General features: G+C 37.2%; 1 protein-coding gene across 3 annotated transcripts; it reads right to left on the bottom strand.

The window, feature by feature from the left end:
- Nucleotides 1-2,545: 2,545 nt before the first annotated feature.
- Nucleotides 2,546-17,741, bottom strand: NUCB1 (Nucleobindin 1). 3 transcript variants are annotated; one of them, XM_022851954.2, is made up of 11 exons: nt 17,586-17,741; nt 15,413-15,631; nt 14,054-14,155; nt 13,377-13,503; nt 12,374-12,418; nt 10,947-11,038; nt 9,859-10,047; nt 8,574-8,762; nt 6,369-6,590; nt 5,913-6,008; nt 2,546-5,754 (listed from the first exon to the last, which is right to left on the bottom strand). In XM_022851954.2, the coding sequence occupies exons 1-11, from the start codon at nt 17,586-17,588 to the stop codon at nt 5,092-5,094; spliced, it is 1,947 nt and encodes a 648-aa protein (XP_022707689.1). In that variant the 5' UTR covers nt 17,589-17,741; the 3' UTR covers nt 2,546-5,091. The 3 variants fall into 3 exon arrangements, with proteins under 3 accessions (XP_022707689.1, XP_086828974.1, XP_022707691.1); XM_086972848.1 differs by having other exon boundaries at nt 2,546-5,745; XM_022851956.2 differs by lacking the exon at nt 12,374-12,418.
- Nucleotides 17,742-19,510: the final 1,769 nt, after the last annotated feature.

Below are 19,510 nucleotides of genomic sequence, written 5' to 3'. Positions count from 1 at the left end.
GGTCCAAGGAGCATGGCCATCTGACAAGCTATCTTTGCTTTTTAGTCGTGGAAAATACAGAGCGCAGCTATCTTTCTGTTGTTTTTGCAGTAAACAACGAAAACAGTCAGCTTTGGCTATTTCGGGCGATGTTGTCCCACAATACTGTTTCCAATATGGTACAATTTGGATATATCATCTTATTACGCTGACACGCCAAGTTACCAAGACGCTATTTTTCGCGATAGAATTTACAAAGCTTGCAACCCATGCCACTTGAATTATAGGCAGGCTGGATTTAATACTTCGTTAACATTTAACCGTTAAGTTTCACAAGAAAACGAAGCTCTCGCATGATTCTTTTCCTGTTTGTCCGGATAAGAATTAAGCATAAGAATATCCTATTTCTCCTTCTATAGCTTTACCTTAGAGCAGCTTCTACTAGGAATTGATCTGCTCAGGGTTTTAGGTCGGTATTTATAATGGCCAAGTTATGCGATGGTCAGGGTCGAACTCACCCCATGTATATCGTTTGGTATATTCATAGTGAAATACATCAGACATTTCGAGCAACAGCGTGACTTTCGCAAAAGGGGTATTAGTCTGCCCGTCTTTAACGTATATGGCACAACAGGTCTGTGGTAAAATGTTCAACGTGAACAGAACCAATAATTGACTGGTGTTTTGTAATTCGCTTACATCAAAAGGAATATATAAACCAGACCCCATATACTACGGAGTCGAATATTGTTAGACCTCGTATATCACACCTGTTTCGACACTGAGCAACACCCGCAATGCTCGAAGTGGGACAAGCCACTACGTACCATTACCGCCGCTGTCGTTTTTGTTTCTAATTATATAGTATCGTCGTGACGTCACTCAATTTCTATCTAAAAGCTACTATCCTATAGTCAAGCGTTGTTAAAAACTCTTCCATTTTAGAATAGTTGCCCAAAGTTGCAACCTGGTGGGAGCGGTCACCGCCCATTGTTGCAATATAACATGCTCATGTTAATGTACTGTTTGTAGCTTACCGAATTTCGTCACAAATTACAAAGAATGTTTACGAGCCCCTTTATCGACTCAGCCAGTCCGATGCTTTGGATTTTCCATCTTAGTACCCTCCGTATGTCAAACAAAGGGGCCAAGTCAATGAAAGCCAAAATGTCTGTGGGCAAATTTTATACTGCAGATGATCTTCTTGGAAGCCTTAGTCGCCTCGCAAAGCAGCTAACAACTGTGAACGATGACACTGAAACAATTGTCTTAAGCAAGATTTTTCTAAGGATGAAAATGAACTAGGAAATCACAGTAAGGTTGGGTAGTACGTGATCAATGCCAAGCTGGAGGTGCGAAAATACATTGAGAGCAGCTTCAAATTCGCGGCCGTTTAAAGGTCTGTGTTGACCTCGAAACAATAAAAATTATCATTTCAATGAAAGGTCTAATGGTAACTGCCAGACGTACAAAGTAACAGCTCGCGTATTCCCACGCGTATTCACAGTTCTTGGCTGCAGCCGCGATATTCCAGCAAGTAGGAACGCCGCCGGCCAATCAAGCTAATCTGTCCATCCGCCATCTTAGTTTAAAACCAATGCAATATGAAACGGCATTCGTCATGATCACGAGAGGATTGAGAGCGTATATATATGTATGTTATGGGTGTGTAGTACGTAGCAAATATGAGGCTATTTACGACATGTTGTTGCATTTAGTCATCCGCTTGGGCCAATATAAGTGCCCCTGTTTAGATGAGAACAGTTTGTGGCCTACAATATAGCCCAATCTACCACCTTTTTGGAGAATCGTAGAACAGTATATACGGAATTGATTTCTTTGCCTTGGGCCAAGAAAAAAAAATGAGCTTTGTGAAATAAATGGGTACTCTACTAAGCTATTATTTTCTCTATTATTGTAAAAAACGCCTTCCATTACTGTATCGATATATACGATGATAATAAGGATAAAAAGGAGTGTGATTATTAGGAAATCCTATTAGTTAGATAGATATGTTTGTGCGTCGGGTCGCTACAAGGTATTCGTCACATATTTCTGTCGAAAAAAACCTTTGCACGAAGCTATTGTAGTAAACAGCTTTAATGGACTATAAAGTATAAATATCATAAGTTTTGTTGACGGATTTGGAGGAAGTTCAATTATTGGAAGTCGAAGGTAAACCCCTAAAACTTCCATAAATGTTACACGGGAAATGCGAAATTTCATATTTTTCTTTATCGTACGCTCTCGTGGAGTCGTGTAGAGGAAATGTTTGTGTGTCTATTGATAGATTAAAAATTATTAGCGAATATGTTTATACCAATTCGATTAAAAAACCTGTTATTTCTACAGTTTTTTTTTTATTTGTTACGCTAAATATAAAAAAGAAACAATATATCGACTACAGAGCCACGTTGCCTCTAACAAAAATCTCCTTTCATCGGTACGAGCTATTTGTGTGGGCTGGGTCCGACCACGTACTTCGTGACTGATTGAGCTACTTAACTGATGAAGCTATGCCTGCACATAACACCACATAAAAAAAATAAGTAACGAGACATAAATGTATTGTGCAATATTTACAACCTTTTATTTATCGTAATCAGTAACTGACTCCACACGTAACATAGAATAGCTACGAGCTCGTGATCAGCTCTTAGAGAAAGTCAGTGTTGTGCCGATTGGTAAATGAGCGCTACTATCACGTTCGATTATTTTCTGTGCAGCATCTACGGAGGAGGTGTAAATACTCTTTTCGGGCATTGTTTTGTTTTTCTACTTTCTATAATCGGATTTGTTTTCGCACGTTGATATCCCTACCATCGAATCCAGCAGCACTCAGAACTGTGAAAATTATTCATGCTCGCCAACAACATCTAGATACCTGGTAATGGAATTTCAAATACTGGCTGGCTTCCTATGAGAGCCTATTATGGATATCAACGTCTGCGTCTTCATATGTAAATTACACTTCCTGATTGCTAATGTTTTTCATCCACAGTTCGTTCCGTGGTAAACTAATGCGATTATACATTTTTATTTGTAACTTCATATCGTTACCTATAACTTCAATATTATTAAAAAAGTACTGTCTGACCTTTTCGTCCGAGATGCCTCTCAACTAATTTTACTCATAACTATGTAGATCTTAGGCATCTTTGTTTTTTTCTTTATCATATCTAAATTTACCATATCCATACATTCCGTTTTCTTATTATTGTCCCATTGTTTGTTTACAATTATGCTCGCTCATGATCGAGCGTTATTCCTTAAGACATGGTATCTGGCCCAATGACCAGCGCAAAAACTTTCCACTCCTGACCACGGTGCATCCCGTACAGGTATATATATGGACTTGATAGAAAAAAACATCTTTATATGGCTTTTGTGTTATTATTAATACTTTTATGAATGTTCAATAAAATTTAAAATTACAACACACGAACCGTCATCAATAGTAATTCATTGCTACCATTAACATCATAATCATGTATGCATTTCTGTGCAGTCTTCGTTTGCGTATCGATAAATGCTACGTTATCGGTATCTAGTCCAACGCCTAGACAAGACACGCTCGAAAAAAGAACAATCTTTGTCACTAAAGGTAACACTATATTCACCGTAGGGATAATGGTTTTTTAACTCTACTTTCGATATCTATCCGACGAAACTAATCTCGTATGCTTCTAGTTTCTCGGTATATCAGATCCTTTCAAAAACCCTTAAGGCCTTAAAACCGTTTAATTGAACTTTCAAGCTTTGGCCCGCACTCTACTTATTCCGTTTTTTGCTTTTCTAGCAACAATTACAACAACAACAACAACAACAATAATAACCGCAACAGCTTCGGAGTCCCGTCGGCTCAACAATGATGCTGATGAGCACTCATGCTTGCGCCTAGGTGATGATTCTTACCTGTTGGTGATGTAGTGTGGCTAGACGTGGAAGGTCGATATACCGCTACTTCAACGACTGTGACGGTAATAACCTGATAAAGGTTGTCGCTACGGCTTTCAGCTAATCCTAGTTATTACATTGATACAATACCTTGTAAAATACCTCTATTTAAATCAGTCCCAGTTTGTTCTTGTAGCTGTTGCACATTGATCCATTTTTCTAGCTCTACTAAGTGCCTAATAAATGCTCATTTATAAAGATGAAAAAGCAGCGGATTCGACAAGTTAACATATCCGTTATAAATAAAAGTCTATAAAAATAACACTCTCAGAGGAAAGAGTTATCTCAATACAACGCATACTTGTAGACGAATATATGGCGTACCTCAGATAAACCATCTAGTTACTTCAGTTCTTTGTATATATATATATATATATATATATATATATATACATATTATATTGGACAGTTCCCGGTCAAAATGTGCCCTTTCGTATAGCTTTTAACGCAGTTGCTCAAGTTAATATATACGGAAAAGTCTTCCGAATGTGATTTTTACAAAAATGAGTAAAATATTTTGTTCGTATCCGCGTACACTACACCGCGAATAACACTACGTTCATAACAGAAAAACAAATAGCAACCTTAATTAGAAAATAACATTCGGGTTTTTTAAGTGAGCCCAATAAATCTAATCCAGCTAGAAACTGGTCTGACTGGACGTTAAGCCAATTATCTACCTCTATATCTCTCCCATTCTCCATCAGCGATAAAGCCCAACATCCATCCATAGCCCCTGCAGATATAGCAGCCTGATACAGTTGGGCGAAATCCGTAAAACGATAGGGCCACTAAGTGGTCATTGCCACTTTAACCCAACCAAAATGGCCCTGTCAGTGGTGCCAAATGATCGATTGTGCGTCGCTAATCAATCGAGTTGCTTTTTTTGCACGACCTCCTTTCTTTCCTTTTGTTTCACTCTCTCAGTAATAATTAGCCACTTGTTCGGATCAAGATGTTTTATCTGTTAATCGCGTTGACTTTGTAACTTAATGGCAGCATACAACATTACTATATCCATAATGATTCATCATTACAAACTAAAACAAGATCTATTAAATGTATATAACATATATTAAAGAACTAAAACAGAGATGTTTCAGAACCCAGTGCTACAACAACGATATGATTCTCTGCTGCACGCTAAAATCGTGCTTATGACCGAGCACTGACTTGATTTGGAAGAACTGGGGGATTCACCGGTTTAAACTGGGCCTGCTGCTGTTGCTGTTGTTGTATATTTGCATTTGCTTGAATATGAGGTTGCTGGAATGCTTGCTGTTGTGACGACGCTTGTTGATTTAGTTGCTGTTGTTGTTGTTGCCTCACTTGGTTTAACTGTCCTTGCTGCTGCTGCTGCTGCTGCTGTTGTTGATGCTGTCGAGATGAGCTTGCGGTATTGAATTGCTGCGAAGGAGCATTATAGTGCTGAGCTCCTCCCTGGTTATACTGCTGGGACTGGTGCTGAGTAGGAAGAAGCTGCTCGTTGATATTGTTTTGTACCTGGTTAGGCTGGGGTGCAGCAGCTAGCGCGTTGCCAACCGTCACTTTCGGAGGAGGGAGTCCCTGCGGCGGATGCTGCGGAAGTTGTTGGTACGAGTTGGGGTTCATCTGGTGCCCCACCGGAGCTGCAACGGGCATTTGCGGATTGATACCCTGATGTCCCATAGACGGTAGCGCTTGCGGTGGCTGGCCGTAATCGCCGTGTTGTTGATAAACCTGTTGTCCCATAGTTGGATTAACTTGTGCAACACCTTGGGGCATGTAAGCCACCCGTTGGCCTTGTGGGTAGCCCATTTGGGGTATTGCCTGCAATGGCTCCAGTCAAATTAATAAACCTCTTTATCAAAGCCCAGCAAGCATTACAGAATCAGTAGTGGGATGTTTATTGAGGCCCATCACCAAAACAATATGGCCGTTGTTCTAGTTCGCTCCAGACAGCGAATCTGAGAACAGGGAAGTGAAATATTCCTTACCTGTTGGTATCCATGCGGAGGGCCCTGAGGAGCCCCATATCCTGGGTGATACTGAACATTCGGAGGATCTCCTGGATGATAGCCGTAGCCCTGAGCCTAAAAATATATTAAACAAATGTTCAAGTGATACTTATTGACAAAATCATGTTACAGTTATAATCAGAACCCAATGGCTTGCGAAGTGTATTCTAAACATTTTTACGTTCAGATTTTTTTCTAAAGTTCATTTTACGTTTTAATATCTTTGATTTATCGTGCTCTCGGGCCCCGCAATATGATCCATAGCCCTCCGTGTTCAGGTCCACAGATTTAAAGTGCGCTGTTTAGGAAAATAATATGCAACGAAACATAATTATGTTACTCTTTTTGAAGAAATTATAGCGTAATTAGAATGGCTACGGAAGAAATGTGACATGAGCATGCACAATAGAGTATTACTGGTTCTTGTAAACTGACCATCGCCATTTGCATCTGCTGTTCCCGCATTTGCATAAATCTTTGTAGCTCTTCCTGTGTGTAAATTTGCTGCTCATCTAATCCTTTCCAGCCGTTGTCCTGTTCAAATTCCTGCGTTCGTGTCATGTCGAGAAATTCCTGCCTCGAAATCAGACCATCTTTGTCTTTGTCGACTTCTTTGAAGACGTGTTCACGCATTCTGTTTACCTCTTCCTCCATTTCCTGCAAAATGGCACATGGGCAAACGGCACACAACACCGTGCGATAGGTACAAGGCAAAGACTATAACAAACAGATCAAAAGCGGCCAAGCAAGCTCGAGGGAAAAATAAATAAAGGACATTTCACAAAAATAAATTGGGGGTCTTACTTATACTCATGTTCTAAAACAGCTTGGCAGAATTACATACTTTCCAACCAGTTTTCACACTGAATGATAACCATATTCAACACTGGCTATTATCAAGAGTGTTGTCCTTCACGAATAAAAACAGTTATCATCTATTCAATTAGATACTTCGGAATTTCTCCTTTTAATTTCCGTAATTAGAATGTAGCGTAATTTCTTTCGGGTGAGTAACAAAAGATATTGAATACATCGCATACTGATCTTCTTTCATGGAATTTTTATCCAGAGATTGACACCGAAAACGAAAAGGTCTTTCAAAAAAAGGAAACAGTTGATTTCGAAAGACGTGGGAAAGTTAATTATAACCATATTATGTGTCATTGTTTAGTGTCACTCTATTAAGCAACAGTTAACGTATTGACCAGCTGAAGCGTGGACAACGGGAGAAAAGGTTGGGAAATGACTGAAAAAAAAATAATAACAAAATTATAAGCACAGGTTAAACGTGCAACAACAGTTGTAGTCCGTGCAAAATGAATGTAACGCAAGGGATTATAACTTACCGTTTGCCTCTGAAAATTCAAAAAAAAAGAAAGGACAAAAGCAAAACACAACAGAAACCACAAGAACAATAATATAATCGTAACACCGCCTATACTAAGGCAACTACAGTCAATGATATCGACTTACAGAATATGCAGTTTCATACCATATATGTTAATAATTACCTATAAAGTCCTCGAAAATAGACAACCTATTTTATTATCACGGCGATCCAAGTTCACAAAAAACAGCAGAAACAATTTTCTTTATCAGCAGGGTTCTTCATAACGCGGAACTCGAGAATGTAAAGTTTACATATGAGAAAACTAATTTTCAGATGTAGAAATACATGAACGAATCCCAACCCCGGACAGCTCCCGATCTTAGTGTTCCGCCCGACAAGCAAAGCGTCGAGATAACGAAGTGCCTAGGTATCGCTCACGGATAGGATTTTTTTCTGGTTTTTATTTGTTTTTCATATTAATTTATGTCCTTCAAACTGATCCCAAATGTTTCAGGACACCTACATATTTATGTGTTTAATTAAATACTCTTAACGGAAATAAAATATAGTGAAATATCCTAAAAATGTAATTTACTTTTCTCTGACAAAACGATGTCCTGGGTAATCTTTTTTGGATAAAATTAGAAACCACTCAATACATATGAGAATCGGCTTTTAGAAACTTAGGTGACAGGTGTCAGAAGTGAAAAAAGCTAAATCGAATCTGGAATGTTTTGCCTTATACGGGGGCATTAACAAAACATTTGTTAGCTTCTCTAAAATAGTAAATAAATTATAATGCGAACATAAAAGTATTAGGGAGAACATATTGTATCCCAATTGCTTGTCTACTTTTGGGTTAGGTTTATAACCAAATTAAAGGATAAAGCATTTTTGATGTTCTTAAACCTTTTTACCAAGCCCAATATAATATTAGGGTAGCAGTGCAACCCATTTAAAGCGCTGATTCCACAATTACTTCCTAGAAACGGAAAATAGACAAGTAGTGATTTTTGCCGGCAAAGAAGCGAAATTGGAGGACCAAAATTAAATGACGAGATCGATCATAATAGAAAAATTCCAATAGGTGAACATGAGCTTAGTAACGCGAAGTCAACATCGCCGATGTATTCTGTGATAAGTCGATTCGATGCAAACATATTGAACTTTTAATGCAAAGGCGTTGCACAAAAATCCCGATCTAAAGCTTTAAAGTTTAACTGACACAACCAATTGTGCGACACAGACTTCATAGTAAGAAGAAAAATGTTTGTTTTTTCCGTGAACATGTTGCGAATGCCAATACTTACCCTGGGATCGCCAGGATTTTGAGGGTCAGACATGTACATCTTCTTGGCTTCGAGCTGAAGGATCGCTTCGACTTCCTGCTCGTCAAGCACACCATCGCCATTAAGGTCGTGCATTGCGAAGAACGTCTTCGGATCAAAATCTTGCTTTTCCATGTGATCCTCTTCCTCCCACACTTGCTCTAGTTGAGCCTGTATTTAATCAGTAGAAATCAGAACGTAGTGGACACTGGGTTAGTGACAGTAAAACGAACACATACGCAACAAAATGTGAGAGCTTTAATTCAAAAGTAAAGCCAAAATGGCTTCGATGTGCATATGTATATATAGAGTGTAGCACCTAAATTAGGACAAATCTTAACGTGTTGTTTATTATAATGGACATGCGTTCATCTGATACCGTCCCTCAGGTACCCGGCGAAAGCCAGCCCTTTCTGCTTCACAATAGCAAACTCATCCTGATAAAAAACAGAATGTTGTTTTCATAATTTGAGCTAAGATCAGCTATTATTCAGTCTACCACTCCCACCGAGATTATGAATTCTTTAGGCCTTTCCAAACTGATAGTGTTCTGCGTAAATAAATATGCGATTGCAGAAGAAGTTGAAAAAATTTCCAATATAGCACAATGAAAAATCCACGTCAAACAAAAAAAAGATATTACGGAAGTTGATTGCTGCCGCTAGAACGTGCATTTCTGATGATCCTTTTGTTTCGATAGAGGCATCAGTGGAACCAGATGTAAGGGGACGTACGATGTTGTGGATTGTTCACGAAGAACAATAATGTTTAGATTTGACGGGTGTAATTTGGCGCTCAGTCCCGTCAAGAAAAAAGTAGTAGGAAGATTTTTCTCTGAAAATACTTTTTTACACTGAATGCAAAAATAGTCACTACCAGGTTTACGATCCAAAGGACGTGCCTATTGTCGTTAGAAGCAAATTTTTGGGCGAACTTCAGCTTCTGAGTATCGTGTCCAGTGCCATCATATCTCTTTTAGAAAAACAAATGCTTTATTAAAGAAGTTAGTTCGCATCGATGTTTTTCGACCATCGATAGCTGAATTGTTTGAAGGAAGACAACACACGGCGTAAGCACTAAATTGAAGCTAAAATAGTGCTTATACTTACTAAGCAGAAATACTTCTAGCGCATATGAAACATTTTGTTAAAATATCTGTCTTTGTTTGAACACAGTCTTGGGCAATTAAGCAAGAAAACTCCAATTTAGGTGCCGAACTCTAAATGTATATATACAGTGGCCGGGGTATGTGATAGCAGCAACGTACCTTACTTCCAGGATGGTGTGCTTGGGGATGTTTCCGATGCTTTTCATCTTCGTGTTTTTTCTGCTCGATTTTTTTCTGATCTTCGGTCATATTCTTAAGACCCTGTTGAAATTCAAATTCCTTTTCCATCTCGTACTGTTTAAATTCAGCTTTACGAGCTTCATCTAGTTTTTCAAGGTCGCGTGTTGCCTTCGAAACAGATTCACAGTCATAGTTCATTGCTAACGGTATATTCTTAATCGATTCCATTTATAGGGTCGGATTTAGCGAAAGTACCGTCTATTATGCCCAATTCTATGACTATGAAACGGATAAAAACATTTCCATGGCATCAAGCAGAAATTTCGCCGTGGTACCATCGTAGCATCCATGGCATCGAGCAGAATTTTGCAACCTCGTATTTAGGCAGTCGGTGGCTTAGAACACCAATTTAAAGTAGATATAAAAAAAAAGTACTAACTGACACTGAAATATGTTATTAAGCCATTCGTTCCACCATTTATCATTCAATGAACAGTCTTTTGCTTTAAAAGTGATCTTTCTAACATACAACACGGTATATCCTGGCGGTAACTCCTGCTGACTGTATAGTAGGAACTGCGCATCTCTATAAACAGCTATATAAAACAGCTAGTGAACAAGCACCAAAAAAACGACGGTAATAAAAGGAGCATTGTCACTAAAAGTTCGTTTTACTTCATAAAAATGTTTTCAAGTCAACATGTTGTTGATTTCGAAAAATGCATTTGTCCAAACATTTTTCTAGCCGTATAGTGCTAACTACTGAGAAAGCGGCCTCAGACCTGATTGCTATCTCAAAATAATAGTGCTGGCAGTAAAATGAGGAACCTGTATGCCCGAATTACACTTACTTATTTTAGTACTTATAATTATACCTATGATAAGGTGATGGATCAGATTAACATTTACAACATTGGCAACCTTCCTTTGCTCGTTTGATTAAAAAATTCACTTCGGTAAGCCTCGACCCATCGCCTGAAACAAACTGTTTCTTAGAGCTCTCTCTTCACCGTTTCCTTCTGTCAGATTGGTAAGTGATTTCTTTGCCACCAGGAAAATACACTTACAGCGAGGATTAGCTTCTTCAGATCTTCAATTTCGAATGTGTGCTGATTGTCGTGATCCAGATGGTCGTTGATTAATTTGTCACGATCAAGACCTAAAATACAAAAGAATTTATTTCAATGTTTATTAAGTAAAGCACAATGACGTACGCTTAGACTGGCATCACGCAGTCACGGACCCAACTATTATCTTTTAGAGGTACCTGCACACGCCATCATTGTCCATAAACGTATGCCAACAAATGCCTGTTCGCTAGGAAATACGACATGTAAAATACGCGGGTGAATGCTAAATATAATATAAAAAAAAATTTCGCATAAAATATAATTACTGTTTGAATATATCACGATTAGTAACGAAATTGTCGTTAATGAAGGACAAAATCGCTAATTAAACAGGTACACAAGTTTATACAATTTCGGCATAATACACACAACTAAATAAAAAGATCACACAAAGGATATTCTACATTGCTTTTTCACCAACCCAGGAGAGCTAAATCATCGTGGATTTTGTTAGTATTCCATTCTAGTACCGAATCGGACATAAACGGTCGGAGACCGTGTGCTTAGAAACTGTTCGTTTAAAAGGGATTTAATGCCTCATTAAAAGGATTATTTTGATAAAATACAATATATTACTTTTATCATTTGAAACTAAGTCTAAGCTATCGGGCTTAAATCCAGAAAAATTAAATTTAGAGCAAAATGTAACTTTAATATACTTTTTTTATTGCTTTTTCATCTGAGAGCTAATTCTTTTTATAGGTTATATTAGAATTTAATTTAGTTTTTTTCGTAGAGTTCGTAGAGTTTTTCCGTTATGTGACAGGAAATTATAAGGCTAAAACTCGTATTGCTAAAAAATAGTTCAACGCCTATCATGAAATAGTTCGATTTCAACCCTTAGAGACAGCTGCCAACAAATTTCTTACTTTAATTTCCGGAAACTCTCCGGTACGTCGCGCATTAACAAGCAGTTATATATATATATATATTTTTTTTTAAATAATACTCAAATAACCAAAGCGAAGTGAGTAAACTTATACGAAAAAAAAGAACGGATAACACAGCCCTTCTTTCTATTTAAATTACCAACCAGCAAAACGCATATTGTAATAAACACAGAAATACTATACATTCATTCCAGTCATCTGGTAAAATTATCGATAATATTTGATGATGATATAAAATTAGTCTTTAGCGTATCTGCGGTTAAAGTTTCGAAAACCAATTCGCGAGAGAATGATCAAACAAATAAAAAAAAATATGAGAAATAGCTGCGGCAACAACCTCGACCGAGAAGTAAAGAATACAGAGTAGCGAACATCGTCAAAAAAGTAACTGCGGTACGTATTAAATAAAAGACATGATGAAAGACTTCTATTGACAATGCAACGAAGTTAGAAAGAAGTTCATTGTTAGGTTACCTTTTTTTGGCACCGACCTCCAGAGTCGGCCGTCTCGGTATACGCCTTCCGTTCAAGCAGCACAAACGCCAAGCGACCACCATAGAAATGTTAGTTATCATTTTAACATTTTCATTGATTCGCCATTAGCACTTACCAACGGAACTTACTCTCAAATAATATACAAATTAAAAATGGAATAAGGGCTAAGCGACGCTAATATCGCTTGATATTGTGTTTAGCAATGGATTAAGCAATCTGATTGCTAAACATAAAACTGGCAGAGAAAAGTGCTTACCAACTTATAGAAGTTGGCATTGACTCAGGTCACTTGAGCTCAAACACCAGCGATGTGTTTGGTAGAAGAAAAAGATCTATTTATAAAGGATCTATTTTTCATTGATTTACCCGACTACGCTTATCGAGTCAGTTTTAAGTTATGTTCCTAGTTCACGGAACGACAAGTCAAAAAACTAAGTGTCTGGCAATAAAAAGAACCGAAATTACTGATTTATGATTAGAGTCCTAACAAAAAGCATACGAACCTGGGATAAAATTAAAAAAAAAAACTGAAAAACATCATATTTAATTTTTTTTTTGGTATTTAATCACAGGTCAGGTGCTGTTGGCATGTACGAGTCTTGATGTTTAAAATTATATAATTAAACAGTCGAATCGTAATATGCTGTTCATGGAAAACTGTTCATAAAGACTACCGTTTCTAAGCTCAATTCTCGTCCTTTCCCAACGTCCTTTCGCCGCAAACTTCTCCCACAATCTCCGAAAACCAATAAAAATTAATATACTACAAATATATGCTTTTTAAGATAGAGTGCTATACTTTTAAGTTACGGTGAACCAAATGCGAGGTTGTGGTATCTATACCAGTCGAACATGGAACACAGACAATTATGGTTAAAGGCTCAAATGAAGTAAACGTAATTACTGTGTAAACATGCCTAGAAGGTCAGAGTCTCTGTTAGTGTAAGTTCCTTTTTTATTGATGACGAGTAAATTAACTTACCATGCTCAAGTTCATTCTTTTTTTGAGTCAACTTCCGCAAGCGGTCTACCTCGATCCTTTTAAGTTCATCCAATTTTGTCCGAACTTTATGGTCAACTAAATCAAGATGCGTTGCAATTTGTCCATTCTGAAACCAAACAGTTTCTTGTCAGCTATAGACATGGATACGGAAATAGACTTCTGGTGTAACTAATGAGCAAGGGTATGTGCTTGTGCGGAAATGGAAACACCCTAGACAAAATAAATCATGCCTTAAACACAGTCAATTTCGGCATCGATTCCGTTTGAAATTGACAAGTCATCATTAAAAGTTAACCGGTTTAACCTCTTAGGAGTAAATTTGGCGCTAAAATAGAGAAATCGAGTAACTCGGTTTAAACACTCAAAGCATTTCTAGAAATAAGGAATCATGTTATGCAAGGACTAGCACAGTTGTAAACGGGCTAAAATCAATTGGATATCTTAGTATAGAGAGATTGTACCATTCCTTCAGGTTCGATACAATAATATATCACAAGAATAAATTTTGATGTATATAATAGAATTCGAGAAATATGATCAAAGAACGGTTGTAATACATAGTTTCGTATAATAATCCCTAAAGAAAAATTCTTAAAAATCAATAAGGCATGTATATCTAAGATTTTGTGGGATTTACAAACAACTGAGAAGCTTACTCTAATGTCCGCCTCTGATACGTTTTCAAGTTTCTTGGCAAACTCCTTATCAGTTTCCAAAATTTTCACAACCTCCGCCAGGTAACGGCCATATTCGAGATTCTGGAAGATAAACAATTCCGATAAGTAGTACTGAAAAGCTTTGCCTAAAACTATGATATCTGATTTTACTCGACTGCGAGGTATCGTCCTTGTTAATATAACTGTTTGGTTTTGGAACAAAAAGATTGTAGGAAAAGTATATTTTTCTCTCTGCAAACTAATATTCAACTGTCAAATTCTGGTCTAGCTGATCAATTACAACATAAAGAAATAGAAATTATAATCTTTAAGCCAATACGATGAATAAGATTTACGATGAACGTTGCCAAGAAGTTACTTCAAGCGACCATCATTCAAGACTCCATCGCCTTCTAGCCGCTGCATCAAAGTTCCGTTGTGCATTTACCAAAATGTTTAACAGAGCACCGTTACGATGTTTCTATTACAGTCTTAAGAAGCATAATATTCTTGATATTCACCAAAGGACTTCTTGATAAGGCGAGCGACAGCTATTTAGCACTGTTCCTTATTATTAAGCAGTTTGCTTTGAGTTGTGGAATTACGCTTCAGTAACTGATAATAAGGGTGGCCATATAAAATCATATTACATTCAAAAATAGGTTAACAAATTGAAAATTTTAGTTAAACTATCGATACAAATTTTTCAAATGTTTCCATAAAAACAGATAGCTCCATTGACTAGTAGCAGATGACGTGTTCATCAATATTCAAATAGAAGAAAATTAGAGACTGCGAAAACTTTTGCTCACAGATGATTAAATGATAGATGTAATGAAACTGGTCTACTAAGGGAGTTGCCATTAATTATCAGATACTAATACGAGAACTTGGAACGAGAGCAAAGACCTTTTCCACTACTCATTATTTACAAAGTCATAAATCAGCCGAAACAGCTCCACATTTCACTTACTCTAGAATTCTTAATTTTCGCGAGGAGTAATCAGCTTTCGAAATGAATTACATGGTAGGTCATGACGATGTAACGAATTTCTACATTTGAGTCGAATTAAAGGCATGACACACGATACACAAGATCGAAGTATTTTTTTTTTTAAATATCTGGAAGGCTCTATTTAACTTCAATGTTAAATAAAAGTACTATTGACTCATTTCTTAGCATATAGTGATAATCTTTTTTTTTTTTGCAAAAAATTGAAGCTTAACTAAGAACGAAATGTAGTAATATAGATGTGCTTTATTGTTTAAAAAAAAACTTCCACTGCCTGCTAAGAATAAGACATCGAATGTGTAATCCTAAATTAATCAAGTATTTTCAAAGCATTTAAGCACACTTACAAAAGCGGGGTCTGTCTCATTATTGACGTTATGCGGAGTCCCAGTATTTTGTGCAGGGACCTTGTTACTATTTGGATCTACCGGGGGACAGACAATTGTGCCTAGTATAGCCGATACAACTAAAAATCCACCGAAAAACCGCTTCTTATAAGATGCTCTTTTCTCTGAGCCCATGATTATTTGAGCAAATAAAGCTGTCGTTCTCCGATGCCCTTTCACCTGTAATTTAAGATAGCAGAGTCTTAATTAATATCATACTTATTACTGAACTAATAAATGTAACGTCGTTGACACATAAAATATACGTTGGATTTCATCATACTATGTGAAGGTCAAAAATTTTCCATTGCTGAATAGCACTACATTCGACCCATGACTTAATAAGAAGTACGTCGCTGCTACAAAAGTGACTTATGCCCCCCTCCCCCCCTCGTCAACAAAAGGACAAAGGGTTGAGCGCTGAGAAAATAGATCTCTCAAAAAAGCATATAAATCGCGCAGAAACGATATGTATCTAGTATATATATTTAGTAATTGACGTAAACGGAAATGTTTTTTTGATAACTGATGAAATTACGTTATCACTGCTGTGTGTCCGACGTAGTCTTTTTTATAACGTAGAAAATTACGTCGCATCCAAACAAAGTCTTTGAATAGGATGATTTAATTGTTGATGAAGGTTTTTGCATGAACTATAACATTTGTTAACATAGAAATGAGAGGGCACACACTGGTGTATAGAAGAAGTAATATGTCTACGTAAAGCAACCAGGAATCACTGGAGGGATTGACTAAGCATATTGAAGCAAGTATCAGGTTTTGTCTGTTGTCGAGAGGCTCATTTGAAAAAACAGGATTGACGTTATTGCCTTCTATGCAATTTTACAGGCATATAGTTAAATCGCACTTATCAAGCTGATACAAAAAGGAAAAGCGTAGACCTATTTTTAAATTGACACTCACGTGGGAACTACCACATGACAAAATACCTAATATGTGACTGAATGAAAAAGGAAAATGGACTCATAATATAAATGTATAAGTCACTTTTTGTGTATGACGAAATATCTTTTTACGTAAAAAAGGCCTATTTGGACTGACAATTTACAGCACTATATATATGTATATATGTGCCATGCACTCCGATAAAAGAGGGTCAAAGGCCAAATAAGGCTGATAAAAAATTGGCGCTAATTGAGCCAAGGGTAGGTAATGTATCAAAGTATATTGGCATCTTTTGCACTAAACAGAGTTTGGTTTTTGAATATGGTACTTTTATTCTTTTCGAATCATGTTAGTAGAAAAACTATCGAAAAAGTTATTTTGGGGATACAATATGCTATGATTGAACTGCGATTAGATTGGAAAAAGATGATCGTGTGAATTATGAAAAAAAATCGTTTACTAGCTACTACAAAAAGCTTTTCTTATTACAGTTATTTAAATATCTAATTTCGTAAAAGTACGTAATCTTTTATCTCAAATACCATAAACAAGAACTATTGAACTTTACATTATTTAAGGACTATTTCTCACTCAGCCTTTTTGCTGTGCCTGGCATATTGTGCACTCCGGCTATTTGGACAAAGTTACACACGTATCTACAACGTAAACGACTTCACACAACATTGCAATTACTTATAAAATTGGCCTAATCAATTCAGGCACTTAATAATTTACGCCAAATAGTGGTTCTCGATAGAGGAATTTTCAGGAAGGTATTATGAAAGTTACTATTTGTTTAATCTAATTTTAATGCTAATAAGTTATCTGCAGAGCAGTTTAGCTGCGGGAAAAGGTGTCAGTACTTCCTATAGTACACGTCCGGAATCGTTTTTCAGATACATTGACACAGAAGTTAAGCAGGCTAAAGGAGGCACGAGCATGATGAAAGCAAATCGCTAACTGCCGCAATTGCGGAAATGATCACAAGCTTAAACCCATATGAGTACTTATATGGGAATTTTACAGTATCGGTAGGTCTTCCGCATCGATGAACTGGCAAACATATGGTCCACTACCATTGGCTGTGCGACTCAATGCTTGCATTCGTATCTTCAAGCGACCGGTTTTCATTGATAGTCAACTTGATGTCGTGTGCACGCTTTTAATGCCGCTAAACTCAAGCATCCCTTGTACTTCAACATAGAAACTTTGGATAAGAACAACTCACCATGGGAGAAAATGCAAAATAGTAATTAAAAACTCCGCCACTTCACACGGAACCCGTGAAGTAAAACACACACACACATAGGAACAAACGTTATACATCAGCAGCAAAGAGACCACCTCTTGGAAACTACGTGGATCTCTCCTGTCAGCTGGCCACAGTTGAGGAGACAAAAATAGACTGTGGCTCCCAGTTAAAAAGTACGCCGGAATGAAGCGTTTGCGGCAGACACCGTTTTCACATCGAACAACTGGACCTGTTTTTAGATCCTGCCTGCGCTGTTTTGGATAACTAAGTAATAAATTGGTCTCATCAACGCACAAACATGAATAACAAGCAAATGTAACGTTGTTTGGTGTGAGGAGTCGCGATCTTCGTTTAGTGCTAAAGATGTGAATTTTAGCAGGGCGCGAAAAATTCAGGTGATCTTTAAACGTAGTTTCGATGGGTTCCAGGTTCTGTACAGATGCAATTCTGCACCAGTTCATATTTAGATAATTGACAACGTTTGCAAAATATGGGTGGCTCGAGTCCCGATGATTTAACTGTCGTCCTCCAGATCGAAGGAATCTAAAACAGCAATGACCTTAATTATAGAAATGATTATTAGAATACCGTGTTCAAATATATATAACACATCAGATAAGTCGCCGAAGTTCATGCTCAATGGGCGTGTTGCTGCATTGAAAACTTATTTTTTGTCTTGTTTGATAATACTGGAAAAACGCAAGCATATTGTGTAGCGTCTGCGCGAATGTCTAGTACTACACCTTTTTAAAGTAGGTACTGATCTAAACAAATTTGGGCTAAACATTCTCCATTATATATATGAAAGTATTATCTCCCGCTAATCTCCCAGCTCTGCTTTTGGTATTCAAGCTATGTCATATTTAAAAGCTGCATTAGGTTAGATCTAGAGCTCTCTTTTTATTATAATTATGTTACTGTCTTAAATGCTTGTGTACAATAGCATATCGTAAATTTGAAACAAAACTTTTTATGTTATTAGGTAATACGGCGCTTTAAATGATCGCACGAACTTCAATAGTCGCTATTCGGTCTTCTGCTGCGTTTAAAAGAAGCATAAACATTCTTTGTGAATTTGAACTTGCCATGAGTTTAATGCTACGAATATTATGATACTTCTCGCTGAAAGTTCATATTTCATTAACTTGACAATTGCGGTCCCGAAGTACATTTTCACTGGAGAAAGCTGAGTAAATGACATTCGACAGCTCACGTTTTTTGGTTGCAGCTGGAGGAAACGATAATTATAAATACTTGGATATTAGAGTGTGGATTTTGCTTCGCGCGTCCGCCTTATTCATACACAGTAAGCCTGTGATATAGAGACAACATTGCATACCTATAGAATTGATGCAATGTCAGGCATCCTCTGTACTACGAATTTCTATACCAAGGAACAACAACAGATATGGCAAGCTAATTGGGACGCGTATATACGTTGAGCTTAATGCTCGGCCGCGTTTTCTTTTTTATTTAACTGATTTGATATCACTTACATTTAGCTTAACTTAGACTAAAGGTTGAATAATTTGCCATTCCATTGTGAGCTTACACTTTTAGGGTTGCCATTCTTCTAAGATCGTACCATAGTAATGCCGGTTCTCCGTCGCAGTAATTCTACTCACTATTCAAATGCATCGTAGTTACCCAGCTTTACGTATACGGTTTTCCTAGGGAATATTTCAGTAATCCTTCTGCCATTTAAATCATCAGCCTACTATCATGTTTGCTTTGAGTCGCACTTAATCCCTAGCATAAACTCAACGCCCTGTTACACCCTGTTTTCCCATTTCAGTAAATTCTACCACCCGGAAAAGTACTCAGCCAACCGAAGAACATGCCTACATGGTTAGATTATATATATAAACCATTTTACTTAATTGTGATAACTGCATAAACTA

Source organism: Varroa jacobsoni, unplaced genomic scaffold (genome assembly GCF_002532875.2).
Source record: "Varroa jacobsoni isolate VJ856 unplaced genomic scaffold, vjacob_1.0 contig00460, whole genome shotgun sequence".
In the NCBI taxonomy this organism is placed as follows: Eukaryota; Metazoa; Arthropoda; class Arachnida; order Mesostigmata; family Varroidae; genus Varroa; species Varroa jacobsoni.
Note: the sequence above shows the minus strand (reverse complement) of the source record. Positions and strands in the feature narration are given on the sequence as shown.